This window comes from Gymnogyps californianus, chromosome 2 (genome assembly GCF_018139145.2).
Source record: "Gymnogyps californianus isolate 813 chromosome 2, ASM1813914v2, whole genome shotgun sequence".
Lineage (NCBI taxonomy): Eukaryota > Metazoa > Chordata > Aves > Accipitriformes > Cathartidae > Gymnogyps > Gymnogyps californianus.
In genome coordinates this window covers 79,610,194-79,635,241 of record NC_059472.1, presented here as the reverse complement: position 1 = coordinate 79,635,241, position 25,048 = coordinate 79,610,194, and the positions used below count along the sequence as shown (strand labels likewise).

Sequence of the window (25,048 nt, the reverse complement as noted above, 5' to 3'; positions counted from 1 at the left end):
TTGCAGTAAGTAAAAAGGACTTTTTGACAAACTAGCAAATCATTTGTGGTTCTGATTCTAGCCTCCATATTTTAATTTTAATGGAGAAAGTGTAATGGTATGAGCATGTATTTTCTTTCTTTTCTTATATTAAGATTTCATATGGCCATTTTTATTTAGGAAACTTTAGCAGTGAGAGACCTAATTCCATAAAGTTACTTACACTAATTATACTTTATGTAACCTTTTTTGGGGAAGTACAGTTTAAAATGAAAACTAGCTTCATATTTGATTTAATGTTTGCTTTGAAAATAATGGGAAAAAAAATCAAGATTTTACTTAGACATGTCTGTCGTCTTTGTTGACCCAACTGTTGCCACATTTATCCACTAATAGCAGAATTTTTGATGAATCTTTCTTGTTTGTTTTCGCGCAGAGAGTTCGGATGGCGAGATCCAGAGCTTCCAGAAGTTATACAGATGTTACAGCATCAGTTTCCCTCAGTACAGTCCAATGCTGCAGCCTACTTACAACACCTCTGTTTTGGAGACAATAAAATAAAAGCAGAGGTAAGATTTATAAATCCTTTTTTCAGCAGTGATGCTGTCTGCCATTAATCATCACCGATTATTTATATGTACTTTAAAAAGAGTTACAAGAGAAATCATGTCTGGACCCATTTTACTCAAGCTTTCACTTCAGTCATTTGTTGCCATTAGAGAAAGTAAAAAATGCATAAAATATTATTGTTACTCTTTTTTTTTTTGTTTGGTTTTGAATATTTTGATTGATTGCATACCATTTAAACACTGTATCAGTAGTTGTTCAGTAAACAGCTGGTGGTATAGTCTTGATCTCACTGCAGCATATGGGCATTTCCTTAGGATTTTCAGAGAGAGATGTTTGGACACTAAATACAAACAGAAGGAGAAAATTAAGCAAAAGGATTCTGAATCAAAGCCTGCTTTAATGTATAATTGTATGAATAGAGTTTAATTTCACTGGGTTTGCAGCTTGAACTGTGATCGTTGGTCTATGATCTTGAAATTCAGTGCAGATTGCATGTAAAATGTAATTCAAATGTAATTCAAACAGCAATATAGACTTTGTTCTGTACCTGTAGCTGATCGGTACTTCTTGCTTGCTTGTTCCCTTTGGTTAATGGGACCAGTTCAGCTTTTGGCACAAGCTGAAACAGAAGGAAGGCAGCTCTGAAGGATCTGACAAACACACAGGAGTCAATTAAAATTGAATGAGTGAAGCTGTTACCAGCCCCAGCTGCCTCCCCTGGCCCTCTCAGAGATACCGCTAATGAGGGGCATGTGGTGTGCACATAAATCTGTGCGTGTACTGGCATCTTTTAGCCTGGCATGTAAAGGTAAACTGAGATCAAGATCTGCTATTGCTTATTTGTCAGAACTGTGCAGTGATGCTGGCTTGCTAGTGCTTCATTATCCTCACCCTCAGCACATACCCCTCCGTGGGTCTGCCAGGCTATAGCAGATTTCCCTTCTAGGCTTTTTCATGCTGAGGAAATTCCCGAGTGAGTAAGTATGTGGTCTGCTGGCACTGGCAGAACTGCACTGGTTGTGTACATCACCTCAAACATCTTAGAAATAATAATAAAAAGAATATTTACATGAATATTAAAATGAAGAATGTTTGTGCACTGGAAAAGAGAACTCTGTTACAGGTATTGCTGAAAATTTTAACTGCACACTCTCCCCATACTCTTTTCTCATCTTTATTCACAAATTAGTTTTTCAGTAAAAGAATTGATTAATCTCTGAGAAAGGCAGTTAAATGATTAGAGCAATTTATTCATTGTACAATCTGTGCTTCCTCCTGTTAGCCATAGATTGAGAGCCCTTAGGTAGCTATCACATTTGAGGGAAGAAGATGGTTTGATTTTTGTTGCTAACCATTTAGGGAAAAAGAAGACTGATTGTTGTTGATCTAACCCATCCTGCTAGGACATCCAATGGGTTATATTTCACTCTCTTTTTGTTATCTTCCTTTTCATTACTGTTATTATTGTTGTTGTTGTTCTTGTTGTTACGATATTTGATTTTTTTATTTCAGTTATTAAACTGGTCTTATCTCAACCCATGAGTTTTACTTGTTTTCGATTCTCCTCCCCATCCCACCAGGGCAGGGGGGAGAAGTGAGTGAGCAGCTGCGTGGTGCTTAGTTGCTGGCTGGGGTTAAACCACGACGTAAGTCCTCTTGTGTTTAGGCCATGATTCAGCAGAGTACTTAAACAGTTTCTGTGTTTGTTTATTGGAATCAGGATCTACCCAAAGGGCTCAGTAGTGTGCTTAGGGTCTGCTTGAGCTCTCCACTGAATAAGAATTTTTTTGAGGAACCTTTTGTGTGAGGAGTTCAAAATCCTGTTGATAAGGGGATATCACAGCAGATATCCCAGATTCTTACTACGCTTATGCCCAGCCAGAGGAACTTGAGTGGTCCTGTTAAACCTACCTGGGACAACTCATGCGCTAACTGTTAAGGATATGTCTGAATTATGAGTTGAACTAACACCGAAATAATAGGAACAGATACCAAAATTCACTCTTCTGCAAAATATTTGTGTTGCAGTTGTGTGTTGTGGCCAGTTCTCCTTTGTCTGAGAATGACCACATTTAATATCCGATTCCTTCTTCATGGAAAGCAGCACACCAGTCCTGCCGCGCACAGTCGCAGGGAAACGCGCTAGCTCGGACACAAGGTGCAGGGAAAAGAAGCACCAGGACACATCCTAATTTTTATTTTCCTTGCAACCTTTTGTCAAATTGGTAATTACGGATTTTGGAAGTCAAGGTGTAAGTTTGAGATTACAAAGCTGAAAAATTCCAATTCTTTTGAGGCACAGAAAACTGTGCTCTTTTACCGAATGCCTGGCTTCAACATAGCAAATGACTTGGACTAAAGAAAGAAAACTGTCTTGGTGGTCTTTCACACCCTGGAGAAAGGACAAACATAGGAATGTGTAAGTTAAGAAAACTGCTGGTATTTCGTACGCCTGACAGGCACTGAGGAAAAAGCAAATTGAATTCACTAAATAATTTGTTAAGTGTTAATGTGTAATGCACTTGAAAGTACACACACACACACACACACACAGAATGAATAATATTATGCAACAATGTAGTTTATTTACTGATTGCATTGAATTTGAAATGTAATGCAGTTGTTAAAGTTTCAACTCTGGAGTTATCTGACAGAAAAAAAATAACGTTCCTTGACCTTTATCACTAATGAACATCAAATTGTCACACTGCAATTAATGGCTATTTTATCCAGAGTTTCTGGAAATAACTGTCCTGAAATACTTTTTTTGATTCTTTTAAGCATCATTTATACTGTATTGCCTATGAAAAAGGTGATTAATGATCTGTCCTCTAAACCTGACCATTCTTTCAATCTTCCAGTTTTGTTTTTGTATAGTGGTAAACTTGTCCTACTCTCATAAGAGTTTAGTGGGGTTTGTATAAAATTTCTCCTCATGTACTTGGTAGGACAAAGGCCTTTATACTCCTTTTGAGTAGAACAGTGTCAACTAAAATTTAGACAGAAATAGAAAATAGCAGCTATGAGTATATGCATTTCTGAGATTTCTAACACCTTTTATGGTTTTACCATTACATTATTCTCTTCTAAAATATTTTAATTTCTGTGACTGAAGTGTGGAACGCTACCCCTTGTTTCCTCTGTCCCCCCCAAGAAAACGAAGTGGAAATACTCTATGGAAGACAACTATGAAAAAGAAATTGAGTCAAAAATGTTTGAAGTATGGCTAGGGAAACAAGAGATCTTTTTCCCTTCATGACCATGTTCTCTGTGGTAGGTGTTATTTCTAAAACACGTCTTGATCACAGGCGTACTTCTGAATTTGATGACGTCACTCTACATGTACCTTTATTGCTACATAAGCGTAAACGCCCTGCTCAGTCGTTTATGTAGCAATGAGGTCTGCAAACGCCCTTCTCTAACTTAAAGGAATTTCAAACAAAGTTGGTAACTGTTTGTGTCAAGATGCCCCAGGCTGGCTACTAAGTTGTCAGAAGTCATTTACTTTTCTACAGAAAAACTTCTGAAGTGAATTAGGTTTTATATTTCTGGAAGAATTTTTATTTTTCCCCTTCCAGCCCTGAACATACCAATACAGCAATAGGTAAATGCGATAAACACTGACCATTGATACAGGTGGTGGTGTTATTTCTTGCAGATGCTGCCGCTTCTATGCTGCTCAAAACCGTTCAGTGCTAGTCTTTCTTTAAAAGTATGATTGTAACTGCTGCTCTTACCTGAAAGTTTTCCACAAGTGCTACTTCTGAGTCTCATTAAGTATTGCTGACTGCAAGGCAGGCACTACATCTGCTGTCAGTAGCGCTTCTCCTTCTCTACCTTTATTCCCTGTGCTCAGTGCTTAGGTGGTGTGGCACACATTAGAACGGAGTTGAAGAAATTGGATTATTTTTGCTAATGTCTGATAGTTGGATTTTTCATCTTCTGTTGAGCAGTGACCAATCCTTGCTGAAGATCTCACATGTATGAAAGGGGACATAGGGAGGCAGAAGGCTAAAGGTTGTAAAATTACCAGGCAGCCCATTACAGTTAGGCATAATAATTCTGAAATTCAGAATCTCAGAATACTTTAACAATTCATTATATAAATTATTCTTGCATTGATGACAGTGAAGAATGCAACTAAAAGGCGAAAGGAAAGGAGGGAAGACGTTTTGATCAGATATTTGGAGGCAAAGGAAAAGTTGATCAGGCAGAAGAGCACAAGAAGGCCCTTTCAGATGGCATTTTCTCCTTAGGAGAGGTCTCTTACACCAACAATGGTGAGACTGTGAGCAGAGCCAGAGTAGCTGGTCCTGGATGCCAAGAAGGAACAGACAGGGTATATAGGAAAAGAGAAGCATTTTAAAATACTCAGAGAGGAACATTTCTTTAAAGGAGCACATTCTATTAAACACAGGATTCATTCTTCCACAGCAATTTTTCTTCCTATAATGACAGCTTACTCCTTTGTATGAGGTCACCGTATAAAAGGATTGAGTTGTGCAGTTTCACACGCCAACACCATTTTACTCTCATGGAAAATGGCAGCCTGCCATCAGCTGCAGAGGTGTAACAGGTCACTTAGGGTTTTTGGCACCAATGACTCCTTTCTGCAAGCTAGGAAATTAAGTTTTGCCATCAAAGCCACAACACTTGAGGTTCTCCTCTCAGGAAAATCGTGCAAAGATGCCAAATAAAAGAACAGTAACTGCTGAACTGTCCTGCCTGAAGCCTTCCCTTGCATCCTTAATAAACATCACCGGACTGGACAGTTTCCTCTTTATCTTGGAGAGCATTCCCACATACTCCTTTCAGAAGAAAAGTATCAGTCCAGACGTTATTGCATAGAGTTCTAAAAACTGAGTGATTGCCCACTGAAAGCATTTATTTTCCCAACTTGCTCAAAACCATCATTCACATTCATTTTGTCATTAAACTTAAGGTGTTTCTGCATCTTCTTCTGTGAGTTCTTCAGAGTGTGCCCAGAAACCTTTCAAGACAGTACCACCACTCTTTCACGTGTCAGGCAGTGGGCATAGACTATATTAACCTCTTGTTTATCTTCATTATAATTCACATAACTGCAGTGTTGTAGTAGCACAACAAAGTACAAAGATTACTTTGATGTCATCCATAGTACTGCACGATCCATGATGGTCAAGGATGCATATGTGCCTGTTTCTAGCATGGCTTTCTCCCAGGGAATACTTACACTTAGTATGGAGTGATGGAGAAACAGCCCATGATGTTCCTTTTAGACCTGCTGGCTAACACTGACAGAATTCTTCACTCCATAACATTTGAAGGATCCAGAAGGGGGGTTGGAGGTGCTCTCATCATCCTTGAAGGATATCTTGATTTTGTTTCTACAAAGTTCTGCAAGATTATCCTCTGTTTCCATAAGGATTCCCAGAGAAAACAGAGTCTCTTTCTTTTCCTGTGTGTTTGAAGAAGAATCATAGTTTTGCATTCACCTTCCTGTAGCCTTCCTCTGCTCTCTTTCTTTTTCCTCTAAAATCTCTTTGGTTAAAGGCTAGAATTTGGCTTGTCCAGTGATGATACTGTCAGATTTCCGTTAAAGACATTATGTAAACTCCTTTAATCTCTGCATGCAAGATGATATAGACATGGTATTTAATTTAAATGAAAGAAGTGTCTCGTAGGTGTTACTGAAAAGTAATGTAGAAATTGCAGAGAGACTCTAAAACATTTGTTGAGAGTGCATTTTAGTGCAGACAATAACTGCATACTTTTGGAGAAAGTACACTTCCCTGTTCAGTTATAAACATTTTATTAGTACTTTGATAACCATAATTTTCATATGTTAAACATCTGTATGGGTAAAATCTCACAGTTTGAGAAATATTTCCCTAAATGGCTTCACCAGGAATTTACTATTTTAATGATGATTGTTTATGTGAAGGGGTGCTTGCCTGCACATGATTCCCAAAGCGAGCACTGAGATGTTCATGGTTTTGCTTCCCTATGTTTAGATTACTGCATGCTGGCCGTCCATGATTGGGCCTATCTCCCCATCACCCTGGGCAGTTGTATTCACCTGTGCAAGTAAATGTCAAACAGTCCCTTTCAAATACACTTTCTGTGTAGTTTTTACTGGTAGAAATTACTCTAATGAAGTAAAGCAGCATTCAGTGACATACTCAGAAACAGTCTTTATGTAAGAATTTAATTTTTTTTATTTTATAAAGCCTCATTAATGATGATTTTACAGGACTTAACTTTCAGGTTCTTACTGACCTCTAGTCTGTTTTCTAAGAAGTCAATCAGCAGATGCTGTGTTGTTTTGCAATAGAGGTTGTGGGGTTTTACTGTCAATTATTCATATACAAAATGCTATCTGAGTTTTTTTTAATATTTTACTCTCAAAGTATTTTTGGAAAAGTGTCTTTGATTTGTCTTTTGTAAATTGTCTTAGTTTGCATTATTGGAATAGTTTTTCCAACAAGATGTTCCACTCCTTGCACCTTGTCATTCAAGGATATGATTTTACACTGAAAGAAAGTTAGATGTAACTTCCATGCACAACCGTAACAGCACCACAGAGTCTTATTCTTCACAGTAGACAAAGTATACAAATAACTTTATGATTACTTCTTAGCCCATTACATTCAAGATTTTTATTCTTTAGCATGAGGAACGCCATTTTTCATTCCTCCTCAAGGCTTATTTATCTTTTTAATATTATTTTTGCGAAGAGCTTTTGAACTGGTGGTACTTGAAGAATGTATTTCAACCAACAGAGGCTATGCTGTTACAGTATTTGTGGTGTACTGCATGTATCTTACATGAGAAGTAACTGCAAAGTGTAAAATAACTGACCTGTAATTATTAAATGAGACTTGGTCAACTGGGGGAATGGTCATAATTACAAACTGTGACAAGAACAGTTAATTTGATCAATCTGAGTATCTGTTATTTTAGCTTTCTCTAGCATGCCTATGGCTCAAATCCACTCTATCATGCTGCGACACAAAAAATTACATATTTATGTTTCATTGTAGCCAGAGGGAGATGAGAAAGATGGGGTAGATATGTGAAGATGTCATACATGATGAACGGATTAAGTAAAAGCTGTATACCTGAATATACCTGAAATAAAATGGGTTTATACTGAAAGCATTTGACTAAGTTTCAAGCCCTAGGTCCATTTTTAGCCCTGCGTGACCATGGGCTCTCCTGTGAAACGGGGATGATAATTTTATTCTACTTTGATTATTTCCTTTTATTCTTCTCAAGGGTGATAAGTTGGCAACAACCCGTCAATATGAACACCTGTGCGGTTTCAGGTTGAAAACATTTGTGAGGGCTGTCCCTCTTTGCTTTCATTCTGGGTGCTTTTACGATATACTCAAATGGTGCCAAAGATGCCAAATCCTGTTCTTTGACACGGACGTCCATGAAAGCAGAGGTGTGCCCCAGCTGATCAGCGAGCGTGGGAGAGGATTGTCCCGGTCGTCTGTTGTAGGGCTCTCGGGTACTTCTTGTTTCATCAGCAGCTGCTTCAGGAGTTGGAAAGCTGCCCGAAGGAGGCAGTGACGGTTCATGCTCCACGGGGCTGGACACACGATACTGGATCCTCACTGGCAACAGGCTCTTGTATGGTGTCCTAAATCTCTGCTTTCTCCCATCCCTCGGGTTGAGAGGGGAGGGTGCAAGGCTGTGTCCCAGTGGTCTTTCTGTCTCCAGTTTGCCTGGCACCGTGCGTCTTGTGGCATTCTTGCAGTCACATCAATTTGGAGTGGGATGTAGGGGCTTAAGGCATCTTTTCCCCTATCCTATTGGAAGATTCATAAAACACAAAGCTGGAACAGATGAAAGATGACTCCTCTATTTTGTCAGATTTATAGAAACAAAGCCCTTTTTTTCCCATGATCAAGATCTCATCACTCTGATATACCAACTATAGCTTGTCTCACCTTCTTTCCATAGGAGAAGATTTTTTGAAAGCAACCATTGTTTTCTGCTATTGCTACTTCTTTTTTTTTTTTTAAATCAGCCCCATTTAATCCCATCTTCAGACTTATATAACCTCTCGTAATCTTTCTGCTCCCTTCCATTTTATTTATTCCAGCAGTCAGTGGCTTGAGATGTATTTCTGTGTTAAGGAAGGCAGGCGTAAATGGTCTGTTTCTCCTGAGTAAAACAATGATTTCTGCACTTCAAGCCCTTCTCTGTTGGTAGGTGTGCAAGAGAGTATATTCAGTAGCATTTCAGTAACTACAGTGCTAGTTTGAAGTGTCTAATATGTCTGCTTTGGATGTCCCTTTATGCTATCTCCATGATACCCTCTCTCCTCTTTTAGTTTGAATTGTGTGAATCAAAGAAGCACTAACTCATCGCCTGTGATACAAGCCTGTGGCTGAACATTTTGCCTCTTTAATATGAACTAAAACAGATGAGGCAGAAATGGCTGCATTGGTCTTGACACAATAGTCTATGTTAACACTGTTGTTAAGACCACTTACACTCTTAATAGACTTAAAACATTATTATTTAGAATAATGCTAATAAAAAACACACTTTCATTCACCAGCATTAAAGTATTTAATTCTGTTTCTCTCCCAATCTAGAGTCCAACACTGAGTTACTAAATAGTATTTAGCAGAATGTATCAGTCTGGTTTTTTCTTGCTAATAAATTGTCTTGTCTTTGCTAATAAATTCCAGAAACATGGTTAACTATAAAATGATAGGCCTTTTCACTTTTTTTTTCAAAAAAGCATAAAAGCCCACCTTCTATCAGGGAATTAAATCTTAAACTGATAGTCTTGCTTTCAAAAGCATTTTTTAATGCATTTCTCCATTCAGTTTCACCATCTAATTTATGCACTATCATTTTATGACATTTATCTCTTCTGGTGATAGAGTGCAAGTCTTTGTTTTGTGCACAGTCTTTACATTTATTAAGACTGAGTATTAATGAATGTCACTGAGTGCTGTGCGGTGTCCCCACAATCTGTGCTTTCTGTAGCACAGAAGGAGTGGCATTTTACACTCTGGGATCCCTCTGGGGTCATTTAACCATGGTTATTCTTGATTTCATCATCAGGATACTGTGCCTGAATTCTAATAATGATTTACTGTGCACCTGGCATATATTTCACTTGATGTAAGATTAGGAAAATATTACAGTTGTTCAATAAATGAATTAATGACAAGCCCCACAGGAGTAACAGTTGGTTAAAAGAGGAAATTGAAGAGTTAGGATGTTAACTGGAGACTGCACAGCAAAGTAGTGGCAGATTGCGAGGGCCAGTTCTTGTCTTTTACTCATCTGCTCTGCTAAGGATCTTGATTAATGCTTTGGGTTTATTGCATTCACATTTCAAAATTATTCCTTTTGAAAAATAGCCTCAACTGGAAATAAAGTATCAGTCCTGTGAAATGACATGGTTTTAAAAATAAATAATCAAGAGTATATTATTTCATAAATGTAATGGAACATCTACGTTTGGTTTTTTCCTCAGTTAATGCTAGATAAGCAAAAATTAGACATTTTGCTTGCTGCTTTCCTGTTGTTTTCAGTCATTTTGTAATATAACATCATTCTTTCTCATCTCACAAAGAGACTGAATCAAATGAATTTACAAAGTGACTGAAAACATAATTATTTTACAAAATGGTGGGCTTAATATTGAGAATATGTATCGTTTTTTTTACCCCACACACTGCTTTACACTGCTTTAATGTTCCTCCCCTGCCACTGCCCAGTTATTCCCTCTCCAGGGAATAGCCAAATGGACAAAGTTTTGCCCACTCTTTCCAGAAGTTCCTCTTTAAGATACATTTTTCTGTGATACTAATAAATAGTCAGCAACGATTATTTAGAGCCAAAGCAAGCCAGAATAATTTTTTTTTTAATTATTAACAACTGTCCATGCTTCATATGGATAATTGCAACTTCGCTGTTGTTGTCTGGACTATCCTGTTTATGCACTACACTGCAAACTGTTAGCAGTGTCTGCAGACTTCTTTGGGATACTGAGCTTGACCTCTGTTTTGCTGCCGTTTAGGGGCCTGGTACTGGTCTTCTTGGGGGCTGAAGGGAGTGAGTGAGGCCTTGAACAAAACCTGTCTTGACCTCCTGTTTATCTGGGTTTAGCACTCGCTCCTAGAGTGTCTGTCTCACAGGAGACGAGAATACAGGCTAAAGGTTTCTGTCTTTTTCAGCTCTGGGCAGCCAGAGTTTGCCTCTGAATGAGTAACCACATAGAAGAGACTTTTAGGCAATAAATTCAATTAGCCAGAAAATTCAGATGTGAACATCTGGTGGTAATGCTTTTCACGCAGTTAGGAGGAGAGAAGAAAAAAATCAGTATTATGTGCACAAGATGAATGCCTTCGTGCTACTTTTTATGGCATGCAGCAGATGCAGGAAGAACATTGCACTGTGTCGTGAATCTCTCTCCACTGGTCTGAGGAAAAAATGTCCCGGTTGTATTAAAACATTTGTAAAAGCTGTATCTTTTGTATTTGAAAATACTAGGTGGTAGGGAAGGAAAGGTAATACACACTGAAAGACAGTGTCATTTGACATAAGTAATATGATGTTCCCACATTTTGAATGGGCAATAAATATATTTGCAACTTTTTCAAGCAGTATAATGTTCTGCTGTATGTGCCATGGATTTCTTTCTATTCATAACTCTTCTGCCAATTGCTTCTCTGATTTATTAGGCTGATGTGTGAATGCAGAGGATTACTTTCCTATTGTAGAGCATATTTTATTACTGTTCTCATCATCCGGCAAGCCACGGTAAGACTGCACACTATATATAGAAATAAAATAACCTAGATCGATATCAATATCTGTAATTTGATGCTTTCTCAACATATCTGTACTAAAAAGGTTGGCAGCAAAATGATTTCAATAAGGTGAATTGTAGTCCTGATAAAAAGGCCATGCCAAATGAAACTTCTAAGGTAAAGACCATCAGATGATCTCCAAAATGTATTTAAAAATACAAAGAGATGGCTGTTACTAAGCTACCGAGAGTGGTTGCAGCAGAAGGCACAGGTTTGTAGAGCCATAAGGACACCTAAGGCTCTAAAATTAAAATGCCTACCTGTCTATCCAGCCACTGCAGAAAACTATTTGAAGTCGCTTGAACCAGAGAGTCCTTAATGTAATCTCTGAGTAAACTTATAGCAATGCTGCTGAAGTCAATCCTGCTCTTCTAGAGTTTGCACTGGTATAACTGAGAGTATGACTCATACCACATAAGGAATAAAAGAAAAAATGAGACAATTAAAAACAAGATATAAAAAATTATCCATTTTGAAATTCTGAAGTTTTGTACATTTTTTACTGGTCGTGGGCGAGATTCTCTCCTCCTCATCCTGGAAAAGTACTACTTTCTGATAAATGGCTGACATTTATAAGGTTGGTATCTTGTAGAGACCTTGGTTCAGGCAGATATGGAAATGCATTAGGTCTGTGAGATATGGCTTCAAAAGTTATTTGGAATATAATAACGTTTTTCAGTTTCACAGAGTGATTTGATTTGTTCCTGCATACTCATCTCTATAAAAAGTAGGGATTGTAATGCCCATTATAAGGATCATTTAACGTATATAAAGAAATAGTTCATGCAAAATGATAAATGACACAATAGGTCCGAATCAGCCCCTTATATTTGAGCTGTTGCTGCTACCACAGTTGCTGAAGAGAGGGTAGGAATGCTGCCCAGCTGTGTCAGCAGCACTGCTGGATCTGGCTGGCTGCTTCACTAGACATATTGCAGGCACATGGTTAACCAAGCAAGGCCCTAAAGAAAGGGACACACTCCTTACTCCACACACAAAAGTATTACAGGGTTTTGGGTGAGGTTTTTTTTTCAAAACTGCTACTTTGCTATTCTTAGGTCCAGGAGCAACTGAAAAATTGCTGCAACTCACAAGCGTTACAGAGTAGTAAGCAGAGTTAGTCCATCGGCAGTGAGGTGGCACTACTTTTGATGGTTATTTTGCTTGTTCCTCATTTCTGTATGCTTTTTCTGTATTCTGCTGATTGAAAAAGAGAGGTCTTGAGTTATGCCGGACAGCTTTTGGAAAGTGTCATCTGAAGCTTGTTGGCAGTCCAACAAGCAAATGGAAGGTCACGTGTCAGGAAAGCAATAGAGAACAAAATGGAGAACATTGCTGGGGCCTTCTGCAAGTCTGTGTTACGCATGTCCTGGATACTGCGTGAAGTTCTGGTCCTCCTCTATTTCAAAAAGTCTAGGAGATTTAGAAAAAAAATCAGAAGAAAGTTGTGGATTTTAGAAGGCAAAGAGAACCTGAGCTAGACAAAGGGGAAAAAAATAATATTCAAACCAGTGCAAGTATATATATATGTATACACACACACTTATTATAATACATACTTATATATATATGTAATTTTGCATATTGAACTGTGGGTATTACAAAGTACATTTGATATGAGGCAGGTTTACTTGTGCTGACTTTTACTCCATTTGTAATACGTAAATGGGGAGACGGAGGAAAGATTCTGCAGTGCAGCTTTGCACTGGAACTCTTAAATTACAGGTCGTAGTCGTAGCTGTGCCACAGCCTATCTTTATGACCTTAGGCAAATAATTTAATTTTATGTACCTGAGTTTCTCTTAGCAAAACTTCCTACCAAAGAGGGATGTTGTGAGAATGCATTCATTAGCTTTTGAGGCAGTAACTGGCCCCCCAAATACTTCAGCTTTAAGACAGAAAATTCTCATGTGACTGAGAGATTCTTTGGAGGATAATACGTCAGTTATAAGGAGATAATACCTCTTGTTTAAATTGCAGTAGAGAATGTCATGGGAGCAGAGGTCATCAGGGGCAGTATGATGCTTGATCTAATAAATTGTAAATGTATTTTTAATCTGAGAAGTGACATGTTGTTTATTCTGTGAGGCAAACTGAGATAGCTACAGCAAGCATCAAAAAAGGATCTTTTTGAATTTCCAATTAAAGCTGAAACGTCAGAATTGTTCTGTTGTTTGGGCTTAAATGACTGAAAAAAAGGAATTTTCTGTGGTCTTATTGGTGACCACCTTGTTCCAAGATGGTATTTGTGTTCACGTTGACTAAATCCCACTAATAATATGCTTAACTGAATATAGTTAACTACAGCTTCAGAAATTTTCATCTAACACTAAGTTGATGTCCTCTGTTACTGTTAGAATATTTGAAGTACTGACCTACTGCATTTGTCTAAGTAACTTACTTTTTCTTTACATAAAAAAATCGTTGAATTTTCTATATTTTGTTTAACTTCACTAGGTATCTGGTGATAGGAATACCAGAGTGTTCTTAGGTGAAGTATATATGTTGATTTTTTTTTCCCCAATAATAAATGTAGTCCTTCATTCTCAAATAGGTGCTTAATTCTTTTTAATACCAGAAAGTAAATGATCCAAACCCTTGGCGTTAATCATCATTTTTCATTTAACTTCAGACAGTACTAGATCAGTGCTTGAGTAATGCCAATGTCTTTTGCATCCTAAATTAATATTACTGTTGCATTATCTATGAAGTGCACACTGCTGAACCTTCTTTAGTATTGTGCCTTTTTTGACTGTTTCGAAAAGCAAAGACCCCAAATTAAAATCAAGTAATTACAATACCTTCTAAGGGCTTTGGCTTGTGCATATTTTTCCTAATTTGTGTGTGCTCCTCAGTGTTAGTTTATACCTCCAATGATTCAAAAGCTGAGAAGCTTGTTTAATGCAGGTCAATGCCGATCTGTTCGTTTTAGGAGATACTGCTTTTAACAGGGGGATTGAAAATCGCTTTTCTGATACCTTCAAAGTCAGACAAGCACTTTAGGTCAGCTCTGCGCCTGCAGTTAGGAGTGTTATTTGGATGATCCCATTAATGCTTGATGTTTAGATTTAGAATAGGATGCTTATGTGAGTCAACAAATTTAATGGTTTTTAAGAGTATTAGGGTAAACTGCTTTACTGTTATAGGTAACTTATACCTAGCCGGAGATTTTTTTAGTAAAATAAAATCATGCTAAAACCTTGATTTATAATAGGCATAACCTTCCTACCAAGCATGAAAAACAAAATGTATCACAGCACAGAATACATTAAGGCTTACTGACTGAGAAAGCAGCACATTTATTCATACCTTTTCAGGGCAATTTTAGAACATGATTTTGAGTCTCCTCCTGTTCAGAACATGTTTTCGAGTCTCTGTTAACCCCGCACATAGATCCCAGGATCTAAAAACAAATGTATACTCGATAACAGAAATAGAATATCCAGTCCCAGAAGAAAAGCTTCTGAGTATTGACCCCGTGCTGTGCATCCTCGTGTGTCGCACAGCTATTCCTCCAAACACCTACCTGATTTCTACGGACGCAGAAAAAAGATCCCCTTCCTTCTCCACGTGCTGCAGTTTAGCACACAGGGAACAATTCTTATTTAACATAAAGCAGAACATTGTGTATGTACGAGTGGTTGAATTTATTTAAATTATGCCTGTTCACAGCTTTATGTTGCCTTTGTGTCTGATCTAACGAGTCCTAATGACAAAACCATTCTTAAATGGGACCTAGATCCAAACCCTGATTTAGATTCCTTAAACAAATTAGACTTCGGAGCTAATGCAGCAATTTGCATAACATTCCGCTCTATTTTAAGCTAAAATTGCTCAGCACTTTTTTAAACTTGTAGCAAATTACTTTACTAATGAGACTAAATTACCGTATGATGTTACAGGTAAATTTGTCTGTAATAAATCTCATGTGCGTTCGCGATGTACGGATTTTGTATTGTCTACCTGCTGTTCCATAGGCACGTCAGAAGAAATAGTGGAGAGGAGTTAAAGTTTGAACTCGTACATTTGTCTTAAGAGACATATTGTACTAAATACTATTCCCATATTCTGTTTTGATGGAGATTTGTTTTCTTCCCTTCACATCCATTTTAAGTTTTAGGAATCAGCCTTCTGAAACTAGCCAGCAGTGAGGCTGCCCATCTTCCAAACCCTTCTCCGAAAAATAGTGGGTTTTTTCCTCTTAGATGAAAGTCATTTTAGTAATGTAAACAAGGCAAAGATAAGTAACGGAGAGGACTCACAGAGAGGATTTGGAATTGCAGTAAAACAGTCTAGAAACGTAATTTCATGAATACTGTGTATAACCGGTCAGTGCGGTCAACTTGCTGTGCAGGCAGTGGCCTTTTGGATTTTCCTGTAGTGCCCTGGTCTGTGTGGGCACACTGGTCGGCTCACACGGTGAGCCTGAGAGGAGCAGGGTGGCCGTAGTCAGAGCATCTCGGAGACACTGCACTGCCTGCCACTGTTTAAAAATGCTTTTGCCATTTGGTTCTGCTCACTTGTAGCTTCTCCTTCCCACACCTGTGGAACAGAATTGCTCGGAATCCATTCACGTGTGAAATAATAAGCACTTATTCTGCTAGTTCGAAAACCGGCATCTAAGAACATTAAAACCAATTATTACTAAAAATTTCCAGAAGCAGACTTAAATTGAATTGTCCTTTTAATTTGGGGTTTATTGGATATATACCGTCACGTGTGCTAGCAGTCAGTTATTTTTTAGTTCTGTTCCATATGTAATACAGTGGCATTAAAATTAATTCCGTGTGTTTAAACACTTGTATTTTGATATATTGAAACATGCTTTCTTAATAATGGAAATGTCACAGAATAAGTGGTGGATGATGCAGTGTGTTATGTCAATTAAGCGGGCAATTAATATCTATGATGTCTAAAAAAGCTTGATTGTTGTTAGATTTCCTTCACGTGCTTTAGATGAAGAGTTATTCAAAAGTGATTATTAAGAAAAATGTGGAAAGTAAGCATTTAAACATGAATTAATCTTCGAATTAGGGCTGTGGAGCTGTTAATAGTGGAACGGTTAATGTCTTATTGGGAAGAGGAGATTGTGTTATTCTAGAAACACACTTTATCACTCTGTCAGTCCTTAACAATTTTTGTCACCTATTCTTAATCCTCTTCTGTTTCCATTACATTTTACTTTGTAAGGCAGGGTAGTCAGAATTAAATGCAGAAGAGGATGTTCCAGTTATGCCTACTGGCAAACTTCGAACAATATCTCAGATACCCACTTGCTGAGTATAAATAGAAGAAAAAAGGTGTTTTGGTTTCTATCACAGCAATATTTTTAGGCTGTGTTGGAATACTTCGTTATCTAACAGTCTTTGGCTACACTGTTTAAAACTTGAAGCTTCACTTTTCTTCCTTTTTGTATCTCTACCTCTGATTTTTACAGCCTTCCAAGGGATGGAAGATGCAATTTCTGTTATGCAGTGATTGAAAGAAAGCGTTTTGCTTCTCTTCTTCACTGCTGGGAGGAATAGAATAATTTTTATTTCAAAATAGAGTTCAAAACGGTAGTAATAGTCAAAACAGCTAGCATCTATTGGCTTTGACTTTGCTTCTGCTATTGCAAAGCCATAAGCAACAGGCAGATTCCAGGGCCAGTTTTCTCATACCTTGATACAAAGAAAGATCACTCACCTATATTTTGTTCACATTTGAGAAGTTATCTGTCCTTCTAAATGTGAGAAAATAATACTTTTGATTGTAAGTCAAAGCATGAATTCTGCTCAGTCTGACAGTCCTGGTTATCCTCACTTTTCAGGCAAACCTTCCCCATCCCCAGGGAAGCAAGCCAGTCGGGTTTTCACATCCGACTGTTAGACTTAACAGAGCCTGGAGGAACAGCGTGGCTTCTGTGCTGAATCAGTGACAGGTAGCATGTTTTGTCAATTAAGGTCATGGACTGTAATGCTGTTACTGCTCATATCTGACAATAGTTCAGTTTCAAGCTGTGTTATGATTTGTGCAAGCTTTGGCATGCATTTGTCATGAAAAGTAGAAAGTAAATTAAGAAGGCTGCGATAATTCCTACAATACTTTAATTTTTTTTTTTTTTTTCCCAAGAGGTCCCATGTTCATAAATTGTCCTTCTGTCAGTTCTTTTTAGAGCACAGAAAGTATCCTTTGACCAGAGTAGTCTCAAAAATAGTAAAGGTTATATTTTACCAGTGTAATACAAAGCAAGGGAGAATATACCGGGAGTTGTAGCTCCAGACGTCTTTCCCAAAGGGAGCTATATATACCTCGGGAGAGGTCTCTGGATTTTTTTTAATGGAGCTCCGTATTTGATCCTCTGACTCCAACATATCCTTTGTATAAGAGTAGTGCTTGAATGCTGCATGAACCATCTCATCCCATATGTGGGATTAGTGTTAGTGGTCTTCAGAGTGATTGGGACCAAACTCTTAACTGCTGCTTGGAAATGGAGCAGGACGTGTTAGGGCATTGCATCAGAAGGTAGGCACTTCTCCGTTAGACTAGCTTAACAAGCCAGCTGGTGATTTCTCTTGTTCCGTATCCTTCAGTAAACATGATACAAGGCTGAACATGTAACCCAGTTAAAATTTCAAGTATAGTGTAGTATATACTAACCTAAATTACATCTCTACAAAACCAATACAATAAATGAAGGAGAAATTAATCAGATACGGATCATCCTAGAAATAAAAGCATCCCTGTTAATTTTGTGAGGTATATATGTTAAAGAAGCTTAGATCACACGACAGATCAACACAAACATGAGAACAGTGCCTGCACAGGCACCCTATGCACACAAAGCAGCGCTCACACAAACATAAACAATAATGCGTGGTCCTTAATCTCCAGCTAATCAGGCTCAAAGCTTGCTGGCATGTCTCATCTCACATGCAGACACAAAGAGGTCTCTCTGGTAGCTAGCTCAGACCTTTGATCTGCCTAGTAGCACATCCTCAGACCCCGGTCTCACTGGTATCTATCCCCTAGATCTACGGTATCTCTGGTAGCTCTTTCCCAGATCTCCTGTCCTGCTTATCAGCTATTCCAGCTCGAGGTTCACTAGCATTACACTAATCCAGAATGTATACCGTCCTCATCCAGGAAAATTGTTAGGAATTAGGTTTAATAAGAAGATAAAACAGACTGCAGTGATCAGGCACAGGGTTTGGCCATACAAGCATACTGAAGTGCAACGTATTTTTACATGACTAGTCCCTTTCATCGCGCCTTTCTCTGTATTTTCTCATGTTGTTTCTCCCACATGCATTTGGGTGTCTCCCTTTTCCTACCTTTGCCCTTCTGCTAAACATCCCATAAGTTTTGCACATTGCCACAATCCCTTGAAAGCATTCCATAAGCATGCTTTTTCCCGTAGGACCCGTGATAACCTTGTCATTCATTCCTCCCTGCGTGCCCCACCCCCCCCTTACCACTTAACAAAGCTCAGGCTGAACCTGTCCAAGCCTTTGAGCGGTTCCTTCAGCAGCCCATCAACCAGTGACCTCGCAGACCTGGTCTTTGCTGTTGTCTCTTGTTCTATGGGGTTTGCGTACATAAGTGTGGTTTATTACTCTTCCTGTCTCATCTCTGTTTATATGCTGCACAGCCATTGACCAGATGTCCTCACAAAACAGGTGTCCTTACATTCCAGGTATCTACATACCCTTCACATTCTACATTTCTTTTCTTTCCACACATCCATCCAATCTCTTGTATCGAATTAGAAAAGCAAGCTGTCAAACAATTCATATGCTAAAATCATACAGTAATCAAGTATATCTATATTGTTTCAGACATATCATCAATGTATTATTGACTTGTTTTACCAATGCATATGCTTCAGGCTGGTCACGTGTAACTCCTGCTAGATTAAATATCTAACAGCCCACTGTCACGGAAAATTTGTTGTGGTAAACACCACTGAATCAAGGGTCAGCCTTGAAACTGATAAATTACATTTCTAAAAGGCTCTTGGCATGAGACATCCAGGGTGTCCTTATTAGGAATATAATTAACATCTTCACTGCCTCCAGCACTGGTCTGAACCACTTCTCGAGTCCAAATTCACCTTGTATCTGCATAGTGTGGATACAAATATGTTCTCAGATGTAATGCAAAAACAAACTTCATACGATGCCAGAGGAGAAGACTCTGGTATCAAGCTGACGTGAATGCACTCTTACCGGTCTGTGGACCAGAGAGTCTGGCACCTTTTCCTGTCCTGTCTGTCTGTGTCATGGCATCATGGGACTTGACCAGAGCAAGTGCTTCTGACCAGCCAGTAGAGTACTTCCTACATTAATGGTGGAGGGCCAACTTTAAGAGGAAAGTTTAAAGATTTCCTGGAAAAAGAAAACACGTGATTCATCAGACAAAAGCAGCTCTGTGCATTCTTCCATGGAAAATTTTTCGTGGCAAAATGCACGTAATCTCTGTTCTTTCAGTTTTTACTTTCATCAGTGTAGGTTTCCACTACACAGCATAGGTTCCTAATTTATTAGGAAAGCTCAACAGAATGAATTCAGGCTTATGCATGCTGGGATTCCTGATTCTGACAGGATTTGCCATACACTCCATAATACCACGTGTGAAAGAACACAGCCTGTTCTATTTATTTAACAGCTCTATAACAGCATCTTCCAGACATACACAAAATACTTCTAGTGAGGAAAAAAAGGAAAGAACACTCAGAAATTAACGGTGTCCATGGATTAAGAGTCATGAGAAACACCGCAACACAGATGTTTAATACTTCTAGTATTAAAAATACTTCCAGTATTATATAAAAATACTTCTAGTATTAAACCAGCATTTTTAATACTTCTAGTCTGAGCCTCTTTTATTTTGTTCTATTTTAAGAAAAGACAGCATAAAAAAGGGACAGTATATTCAAGACAGGAAGAATAAACTTTATCGTATGACTGGGCGAACACAGTTGTACTGCGGAGTTAGAGGTCATTCTTTTGACTTCAGAAGTGGCTACTCTGGGATTGGTCTGTGTGAGAACAGAGTTTGTCTTCTGTATCTCCTGACAACTTGGTACAATGCTGTTTATTTGATTGTAGTAGGCAAGCGGACTCTGGCGTATTCTATTTTCTTTTTCTCCTAGATGTAGCAAGGCAGCAGCCACTGATGTGTCAATAAATATTACATTGAGAAATGTTCTCTTCATATAAAGTCAGGAGAGAGACAGAAGTATCTATTAAAAGTCCTTTGGGGGAGTGGGATTTGATGCCCCATTGGTGCAAATTGCTGCTTATCCACCCATCCCAATATTCTTGGCAAAGACGTTTGGCAGTAGCACTGCTGAACTCACTGGAGCCGTGACAACTTAGCTCGGCTGAGATCTGCCCCAGGAGACTCACTAGGTCAGAATTGTCCTCCAGGCTGCGGCTCTTAACTCCATAAAGGACTTGAACAAATAATTTCATTTCCTTTGCCTCAGTTTCCATAAATGTAAGGAGATTCTGGCAACATCCATCACAGTCTCACAATTTGTCAGGCATAGTTAAACCTGCTGGAGAATATAGCATTAAACAGCTACATAGGTATGTGATGGAAACACAAAGATTTCTGGTGAATAATGGGCTGTTGGAAAAACAAAACAAAACAAGACAGTAGTCCAGATAAAGAACAGCATCAGAAACTGAGCTCCCAGTTGTGAAGAATCAGCTTCATCTCTGCCTGCGTGACACAGCTACTTTGCCAAGTATCTGAGCCTGGAAATTCAAAGAAAGTTTGCAAAATAAGTCTTGTCTTTCCCAGGTAAGAATAGGTTCTTTCTTCAGTAGAATTTAAGGAATTTTGTCAAGTTAGGTAAAGTGTTATGTAACATCCGTTTCATTTCTGGTTTGTTACCCATATTTTTTTCTGACAGAAATGCATTTTAGATGAATATTTAATGCCCTTGCTTTTAAGAAAGTATCTTTGAATCACTTCAGTCTGCTGCTGACTTCAGGTTCCTGGGAGAGGAGGAGCTGCATGAGCTGAATACTAGTGTGCTGTCAGATACCATGACTCAAAAGGGAAGGTGCAGCTCAGGTATACCAGCTGAACGTGGCAGAACCACACATTTTCCTTCAGAAATGAGCAGAAGATAGGAAAACCTGTCACCTGAGAGCATCCACAAGAGAAACTGCTGAGTGCGAGATGCCACTTGGCTGTGTCCGAGAGGGAGAGTGGGGAAAACAGCACAGGCACAGTGTCTCGTTGAATGGAGGCAGAGCCCTTTGAGTCTTCAGATGAATTGTAGTGATTTTTGCTACAAAGTTAATACTTTTTCTCATTCTTAATCTTTTTTTTTAGGAGTGAAGCAATTAAAATATTCATTCAGCATATTGTGCTTTAAAAATATAATTCACAAAGATCAGCAGGCATGTTTTCATTCTGTCGTTCCTGATATTACTCATCACACCAGAACAACTTGTGTATTTTTTAACCGTATTCTTTCTTCTGTCAGATCTTGTTTCTTTTCAGAGGTTGAAGTGTGAAGCTCAGTGGTTGATTCACCTTTTGTAGAACTGATGCATAAATTTTTGTTCCTAGTCTGTTTCAGTAAAAGTCGTCTATTTTCTCATGTAGGTGGCTCTTCATGTAGTATGCTTGGGTTTGAAAATCTGGTTAGTAGGGGAAGCAAATGTATTTTAATCTGAACATTAAATGGCGATGGATTGTAAAAACAAGCAAACAAACAAGCCTCACCCCCCACCCCTCCCAGATAAACTTGGTAAATTTTTCCTGGCTTGGAAGTGAACAAATTATTTCATTGCAAGTTGTCCTGTTCACATGGGTAAAGTTTTGACCAGTGAGATGTATTGCAACACCTTTTCTCTTTGATCTGTTTTTCTGGTTTCTAAACTGAGAGATGTCACAGTTTCTCTGAGCAGTAGAAGCATGGACTCTCAAAAAGATTAATGAACTTTTCTGCCTGAAGTTGATATATTTTACCAATGTCCATTCACGTCTCTGCACTCTCCATGTAGTGCCGGCTGCTGTAGTCTTCCAGGTGACCTGCATATTGCTCAGAAAGTTAGAAATGATATACTGATATAATGCCTATTTAAAGGAAATTATCTTAGTTTATCTTTAAACACTGTCATTTTGGCATTTAGCCCAAAGCTGTGTTATAACTGTATGGACATTAAAACATTTTAATTTAATACTGTAACATCTCAGTATATACACTTTTTTAACTACAAAACTGCTCTATTACTGGGTCTTGCTGTTATTACAAAAAAAGGAATATGCCAAATAAGCCGGTAGAAGAAAGAGAGAACTTCTGTTTTATCAGTGAGTAATATTGTATAGCTCGATTTTGGAACCTCAAAGGCTAAATCATTTTTCGGTCTTTATTTGCAGTGAATCATAGAATCCTAGAATGATTTAGGTTGGAAAAGACCTTTAAGATCGTCGAGTCCGACCATAAATGTAACACTGCCAAATCCCACTAAACCATGTACCTAAGTGCCACATCTACACGTCTTTTAAATACCTCCAGGGATGGTGACTCCACCACTTCCCTGGGCAGCCTGTTCCAATGCTTGACAACCCTTTCTGTGAAGAAGCTTTCCCTAATATCCAATCTAAACCTCCCCTGGTGCAACTTGAGGCCATTTCCTCTCGTCCTATCACTTGTTACTTGGGAAAAGAGACCGACACCCACCTCGCTACAACCTCCTTCCAGGTAGTTGTAGAGAGCAATAAGGTCTCCCCTCAGCCTCCTTTTCTCCAGGTTAAACAACCCCAGTTCCCTCAGCAGCTCCTCTTAAGACTTGTTCTCTACACCCTCCACCAGCTTTGTTGCTCTTCTTTGGACACGCTCCAGCACATCAATGTCTTTCTTGTAGCGAGGGGCCCAAAACTGAACACAGTATTTGAGGTGCGGCCTCACCAGTGCCGAGTACAGGGGGGATAATCACTTCCCTAGTCCTGCTGGCCACACTGTTTCTGATACAAGCCAGGATGCTGTTGGCCTTCCTGGCCACCTGGGCACACTGCCGGCTCATATTCAGCTGGCTGTCGACCAGCACCCCCAGGTCCTTTTCCAGCAGGCAGCTTTCCAGCCACTCTTCCCCAAGCCTGTAGCGTTGCCTGGGGTTGTTGTGACCCAAGTGCAGGACCCGGCACTTAGCCTTGTTGAAGCTTGTGTTAGATTCATGAATGCCATACATCGGTTGTACTTAAATGTTTTGAAGTTAGTAGATAGAGCGTGAATTTCTAATAAATTTTAGTGTGCTTTGCTTAACCATTTCCTACTACCGAGCCTCCCTCCTGCGAAGACCCCCAAGAACACATCCCCATGCAATAACAACTTCACAAAGATTTTGAAACTTTTTCATCATAAACTTTGATTCTAAAATTAATATTTCACCTTTCCGTCCAATTTTGAAAACACTCTCTAATTGTCTCTGTTTTACTGTCTTAGGCAAAATATTACTAGAGGTGGTAAAATGGCTAGCTGAAGTGCCTGGCTTGCTTTGCGCCTCAGCCAACAACACACATGGAGAAACCTTTTGACAGAGACGTCTATATAACTTACTTGAACCTAAAGCATTGTACTCCTTGGATGTTAGTTATGAATCAGTCTAGTTTCTCAAAATTAGATGCAAGACTGGTTACTGTTTGAGGAGCAAATAGTGCCAGAGAACAATAAGGATGGATTTGTTGCAGACAGATTTTATAAAAATTTTTCTTGGTATTCTTGACCTTCTGGTTCATTTGCCTCAAACATTTTTGTTCTTTTTCTAGAATGATATTTTATGTAAGATATTGCATTAGAAATTTATTTTGTAGGCCACCTTAGGAATGAATAAGACTTCTGTTCCTGTATCACTTAAGGGTCTCCCTCAATCATAATATAACAAGCTTTCCATGATTTATCCATCACCCTTTTCTTTATGTTTGTGCAGACTTCCTCTTTTTCCTTTCATCTTTGCTTTTCCCGAATGTATTGATATAACATCCTTACAGAGACTACAGTAGCTGCTCACATTCCCAGTAATTAAATGTAAAAGGAAGGACTCCTAAAAACTTTATTGCGTTAAGTGCTTTTTTTTGCTTGACGTAGTCTTGTGGTTTTTCCTGTAGCTTGTGATGTGTTGCACTCCGAAGCAGATGATGTTTCTCCAGCACAGGAGAAACCCTTGCAAGGCAAGCCTTGCTGAACCTTGAGAAGTCTTGATGAGGCAACACTCTTGACTAACTTCTGGCTGCTTTTACAGAGGTTCAGGTTTGTCATTGTACAGTTATGTTGCCAATGAAAAAATAATATGAGGAGTCAAAGCAGTGTAACGTCGCAGCTTTGCAGGGCTATCAGCATACCTTTGCTGGTGCATAGCCTGCATAAACCACAGCTTAATTACATTGGAAAGCATATATAATACCAGTGTTCATTCCCTAATTTTATGATTATCACTTTGGCCTGTTTCAGATAAGAAGACAAGGCGGAATACAATTACTGGTGGACTTATTGGACCATCGGATGACAGAAGTCCACCGTAGTGCCTGTGGAGCTTTGAGAAACTTGGTATATGGGAAGGCAAATGACGACAACAAAATTGCGCTGAAAAACTGTGGTGGTATCCCAGCATTAGTACGGTTACTCCGCAAGACTACAGATTTGGAAATCAGAGAACTGGTCACAGGTTTGA

At 38.7% G+C, this 25,048-nt stretch overlaps 1 protein-coding gene across 2 annotated transcripts in view; it reads left to right on the top strand.

The window, feature by feature from the left end:
- Positions 1-25,048, top strand: part of CTNND2 (catenin delta 2) — a 700,253-nt gene that overhangs the window by 514,144 nt on the left and 161,061 nt on the right. For both annotated transcript variants that reach the window (XM_050891195.1, XM_050891194.1), the window contains exons 10-11: positions 416-548; positions 24,829-25,042. In XM_050891195.1, coding sequence (XP_050747152.1) covers positions 416-548; positions 24,829-25,042 — 347 coding nt within the window. The remainder of the gene's footprint in view (positions 1-415; positions 549-24,828; positions 25,043-25,048) is intronic.